At 38.8% G+C, this 6,000-nt stretch overlaps 1 protein-coding gene across 3 annotated transcripts in view; it reads right to left on the bottom strand.

Moving 5' to 3' along the window:
• The window catches only part of SEL1L2 (SEL1L2 adaptor subunit of ERAD E3 ubiquitin ligase), a 59,342-nt gene extending 53,550 nt beyond the window's left edge, over window positions 1-5,792 (bottom strand). For 2 of the 3 annotated variants that reach the window (XM_044385675.3, XM_026502892.4), the window contains exons 1-2: window positions 5,690-5,792; window positions 1,059-1,221 (exon numbers count right to left, since the gene is read on the bottom strand). In XM_044385675.3, the coding sequence (XP_044241610.1) occupies window positions 1,059-1,221; window positions 5,690-5,739 (213 nt within the window). In that variant the 5' untranslated portion in view covers window positions 5,740-5,792. The remainder of the gene's footprint in view (window positions 1-1,058; window positions 1,222-5,689) is intronic. The other variant, XM_044385674.3, reaches the window with a different exon arrangement.
• Between the last annotated feature and the right edge of the window lie 208 nt (window positions 5,793-6,000).

Below are 6,000 nucleotides of genomic sequence, written 5' to 3' on the forward strand. Positions count from 1 at the left end.
ACACTTAACGTTTTACTCTTATTAGATGAAAGGAAACAGAAATAGAGAGTGTACCAAGGCATTCTCATGTAGAAGGAGAAAGGATCTTGTTAAGGAGGTATCCAATAAGCAAGTGGCAGAATGGATTTGAACTTAAGTCTTTCTGACTCCAAAGTCTAGCTTCTGCACTTTCCTCCCAGAGATACCAAAAATGTTCTCTGGGAGGAGAGGTTTCAGACAACTTTTACTTTCTTCCTCACACTTTCTGAATTCTCAGACATTTTTTTGTAATGAGCATGAATTTCTTTTGTAATCAGAAATAAATGTTTTTATTAAAAAAACTAACAACATGAAAACATGCTTTTGCTATAAAGTAAGTGAAAATAGCCAGAAACAAAATGATACCATGCATTTGCATTGTGATTAGGATGATGTAAAAAGAGAGATGCATGAGGAAGAAGCTAAGCAAAAATATAAAGCAGTCTTAACAATAGTTGAGTTAGAATGGTTGGCTTGTGAAAGCATTTATTTATTTATTTATTTTTTATTTATGTTTCTGTTTTGCAGATTTTCTATGAAATGCTTATGTTATTCTTGGAATAAAATGAAATGCATTTAGTAAAATAGAAAAGGAAATATATTTAGTTTATAAAATGTTGGAAATGTAAAAACCAGGCAAACATCATGCAAGGTTGTGGATTTACTTCTGTGTTTTTCGTTTTTTGGGTTTTTTTTTTTTTTGTATAAGTGAATATATTTAAGTAAAATTTAATTATGTTAGGGGTTCAGCATTCTTAAATTATTTCTAAACACATCCATGGGCATAAGATGGGAAGCTGAATTAGAGAGCAGTTCTGTTCCATTCCTGAGAGTCACCCATGTGACTAGAAGTATTTGCCCAGGGCTCTTGCTGTGTCCCCGCCCTGACACCACTATTTCAGAGTGTTACTGTAAATTTCCTAGGTCTGGGTTCATGTGGCAGAGTGGGAATACTATTGCTAAACTCCTTTCACATGTTATTTGTCTATTGTTATTTTAGGATGTAGCTATGTAAGGCTTACTTTTCTTTCAAAACTCACATTTTGGGCTTTATATGATCCTTCTTTAGCCAGGGACTCATATAATTGGATAGCTGCTGTTATATTTTGCATGCCAAAATTTCCAAATAGCAAAGCATCAGCCATTTTCTCCATAGCTTTCAAGTTTCCCATGTCAGCTGCTTTGGCAAAGAATACGTAGGCTCTATTTCAAAAATATGAAGGTAGAGATTTGATTATCAAAGATGTTTTTCTGCTCCCTCCTTCACACTTCTTTTCTCTAACAAGTAGGACCAAGTTATCGTTGTTACTATTAATACAGTTTAGATGAAGTCCATCACATCTATAGATTAGTAGTTCTTTTTTCAGCCTTACATTATCTAAGATTACAATTTCAGATATATCTGACAAATAGTGAAGCTGCTGAAAAGGAGAAATATATAGGATACATCATGCTTTAAGCTTATTCACCAAGTGAAGTGAAAACTTGAGGCACTTGTCCTAAAATGGTGAACTCTCCCACAGCCACCCACATTATCTATTTGTTTTACAAAGTGAACTCTGAAATATATAACAATATAATAAAAAATAATCAAAACTGGATATCACATCTAGAAAGCTACTTTCATGAAAACAACAGTCCCTTTATATTCGGAAATAATTTTCTAAAACAGAACATAGTTTTCAGCAGGCAAAGTCAGACTGTGTGGGAAAACAATAACCAAATAAAACCCAATGGATATTAGGGCTCTTAAGTCTTGACTGCCTTGTTCAAAATCTGGACCCACCACTTACTAGTTTGAGAGCTCCAGGCAAGTTATTTAACTTCTTTGTGCCTCTTTCATCTATGGAGTGGGGATAACAACAGCCCTTACTTCATAGGGTTGCTGGGAAGATTCAATGAGATAATCCATGTGAAGTGCTTGGCATAGTACCTGGTACATAGTAAGCACTCAATAAATTTAGCTACTATTATTATTATTAGGACTACTGCATAAATTCAAAAGTTTTATAGCATGGTAATTATTCTCTTGTAATTAGTGGGTAAATGATGTGAAAAATTAGTGATTATAAATATAGACGTCGTAGGACTGCCTTACATTGCATTTTCTGAGTCCCGCTCAGAAATCACCTGGACCTGATCAGTATAACAAATAGTGATAGAGAGCCTTGCAAGGTCAAAACTTGTGTCAGAGACAGAGAGTACTTTTGGGATTTATTTTTACTTTTATAACTTCCTTTTTGGTAGCGTAAGAACTGAAAGCATTAACCTCTACCAGTGACCTTGACTCAAATACAGGAACAAATACACAAATCTACCATTGCTACTCAGAAGGATCAGGAGATTCAGCTTTATGTACGGCCTATCAATGCTGATGCTAAAATAATTTGCTCTTGGTGGCTGGAGCAGAATAGAATGGGCTCAGACTGAGTGTTATCCACATAGGCTTTTAGGGTCCTGGAGGGCAACACAGAGAATAGACTCCAGTGGAACAAAAGAAGCCAGGAGGTCAAGCAAGAAATTAACCCAGGTCAGAGCAAGCTAAGATTCTAGGGACCAGAAGGCAAATAAGACAGAAGGTCTAAAGGTCAATGAATGCAAATGTCTGGCGTTCAGAGATAGGCTTGACAATCGGGACACAAACTCCCTGAAGTCATTCTGCCACCTGGTTTGCTGCTGCAACCACATGGCCTGCTGGGATTAGAAGGGCCACCATATGTACCAGGGCAGAAAATCTGAGATGGGCTGTGGGAGCCAGGAGTATATACATTCACTGATCCCAGGGGGCAACAAAAAGTTGCAAAACCAATCCATCTAGGTGTCTTTAATTCTAAGGGAGGGTGGATACCTCCGTCCCCTGTCAAGAAAGTCCAAGGTGATATAAGGAATACTAGAAACAGGACCTAGGGCTGAAGAAAGTTAAGGATTAAGGATTAAGATCTGGGCTATAATCCCCAAGAGGGAAAAAGTAAGAGAAACTGGGCAGCATTAGCACATCCCCAAAAGAAAGTTCAATTAGATATCTGCATAACTTCTAAAGGACCTGGTACTGGATGCTAAGGAGGGTGCTGGGGAAGGAGGAGACTAAAGGCATCTCTAGGACTCATCAGAAACTTGGTGTAGGGCAGCAGCTTATCTCCAAATCTTTGCTGATGGGGGGTAATTCTTAATGACAGCTAACCCTGGCTGTCTCTGAGGCTTCTTGACTCCTGTAGACCAGTCTGTGTCTCCCTGACATACGCTTGCTTAACATCTGTACTTCTAACAGCACTGATTTGTTAAACAATTTCTAGTTGAATGAATGAATGAATTGGATTAATATGTGGATGCGGATGAGCCAAAACGACTAGTATTACCTCTGTCTTATACAAGAAGTGGTGGAGTAAGGAGGACACAGGATTGAGGAATGAATGGGAGAGAAAGGATTCCTCTGTGGTCAGTAGGGTGTTCATTTTTCTTTCCCTTGACCAGAGTCTTTGAGATGGCTAGACTGGATGTAACTGGCGTAAGAGAAGAACAGACCATCCTGACATTTGGAGGAATTTCATTCAGCTTTCCCACAAATTCCTGAAATCTCTTGCTATGAGCAGATTTGGTTTTAGTTCTCTAACTGCCAACTCAGAAGCGTCAGGGGACTCGGCTTTATGCACCTCTCACGTACCTATGCTGCTGCAAAAATAAGCTGCTCTTGGGGCACCTGGCTGACTCAGTTGGTGGAGCATGTGACTCTTGATCTCAGGGTTGTGAGTTCAAGCCCTGTGTTGGGTGTAGAGATTACTTAAAAATAAAATATATATTTTTTAAAAGCCTGCTTTTCTGGCACTCTTGGGCAAGGATAGGCTGGGCAAGAATAGCCTGAGATTGAATGACACCTAGGTGGCATGAAGGCTCCTTCACTGCTAGATAATCTGCTTTCAGGGCTGGGTTTTCTCCCCATTCTTTCAGCCAAAGAAGAAGGTACCTATCCAAGTTAAGTGGACAGTTACTTAGGAGCTACCAAGAGTGATTTTGTCCCATTGGACTGAATCTAGGGTTTCTTTGAATTTAACAGGGCATACCCAATGAGCCCCTCATCTTGGGTTCACTTGCTATAGGCAGAATGAATCTGAAACCTCAGGGACCAGCCCCTTTCCAGAATTCCATTGTTCTTTCATCTAGCTGGGCTGGGTTGAGAATTCTCTATTGTTACTCATCCATTCAGTGAGCACCTGAGTGAGCAGACTTCCCTCTCAGGCTGGATTGTATTTTGGGGTTCTGTTTTGACCCCATCCTCATCATGACAGCCCCCAGAGATGCTCAGCATGAGACCCAGGTTTTGCAGGGAATGATTTCCTCTGCTCTTATAAGGAGATTCTGATTTAATTTCCCCTAGAGGGACGACTGACTCCTTTACTTCCTTCTTCTTGTCACTTTGGAAGAATTATAGAATATTTTTGACCTTCCATTTCCTCCTCTGTAATTTGGGGATAACAATTTATGATTCACAATATCTTTGTGAGCAATGAATGATATTCCACACATAAATGCTCAGAACAATAAGTAACATAAAGAAGGAGCTTAATAAAAGGAAGTTCTTCATAGTTGAATGCCCCTTCTCTATACTTATATGCTCTTCTAGGAAGCTTTGGGCTTTAAGAAAGAATTCAGGGACTCTGCTGCTGCCCTGTCTAGGGATGGCTACCACAGCACTGGGATGCTTCCCCCACAGGTGCTATGCCTAATCTGTGTAATAACAAAAGATGTCTCCTTGTTGGAGGTCCAGAGCCCCTTCTTTTTATTATTGCTTCAAGACACAATTGTTTTCTTCTCTCCCATACCTTCTGTTTACCACTTAGAGGAAGAGATAAAGATAGCAAATGCTTATCTTCTGCTTACTATGTCTTGGGCAATCTTCTAAGAACCTAACTGTACTATCCAGAACACAAGGAGGTTAAATAACTTGCCCAGGGATAACACAGCCAGTGAATGGTAGAGCTAGGATTTGATCTCAATAAGTGTTTAATCAGAGATTTGAGGGGTGACCTCATGTTGTGTCCCTCTACTGGGAGGACAAGATATTTCTGCCTCCCCTTTAGACAAAGTAGACAAGTGAAAAGAGAAATGATGCACATGGAGTGAGACCACCACAGCTTGGCTACTTCCCAGCTGTATTATTTGTGATCACTTCACTTTAACATCCTTGAATCTCTGTTCCCAACTGTTTAAATGGGGAAAATGAAGCTCTTCTTAACTCATAAGGCTGTTCTGGGGATAAGATGGAATCATGTACATGAAAGTGCTTTGAAAACCATAAAGTGCTCTACAAATGCTGAGTTGGGCAGAATAAAGCATTCTAAAACAACCATTCTAATTCAGATAACATATTTGATTTCATTTGAAATACCTAATAAACTCACAACAGAATATTTTTGCCTGAATAATCAGATTAGTACCTTAATTCTGCATTTCACTTGAAGTGTAGGGACTACAATTTCACATACAATTCTGTTTGTTTAGGCTGATAATTTTAGGATTCTTTAAACATCAACTGAGCCTTTTAAAAACAAAAGCTTATGGGCAAATAAACTCATTTGTTATCCCAATAAGCTTTTAATGACAAACTAGATTTTGGATTGCTCTTTTTTCTCAGCCAGGAATTTAAGTTGGCTCAGGTAACTGGACAAAGACTTACTCTGCTTTTTGTTTTTGGCTTTTAGACTGCTGGAGAATCTTGATGCCCATCTTAAACAGCTGGTCTCCTTCATCTGTGAAATTTTTCTTTGCTTGCTTTCTTACTGTATATGGATAAACAAGGAAAAATAACATTATTTTTATGTTTTATATTTTTAAAATAATGTGCTGCCATATTAGTTTGGGTTTTGCTCATGAAGAGGTTCAGATGAGCCTCCCCAAAATGTACCACTTTGGCATGTGGATTATTCTGAGCTGAAGCTAACCAAGGCCAAAAATACTCAGGAAGAGCTTTTTATCTCCTCCTTAATT

Source organism: Ursus arctos, unplaced genomic scaffold, assembly GCF_023065955.2.
Source record: "Ursus arctos isolate Adak ecotype North America unplaced genomic scaffold, UrsArc2.0 scaffold_16, whole genome shotgun sequence".
In the NCBI taxonomy this organism is placed as follows: domain Eukaryota; kingdom Metazoa; phylum Chordata; class Mammalia; order Carnivora; family Ursidae; genus Ursus; species Ursus arctos.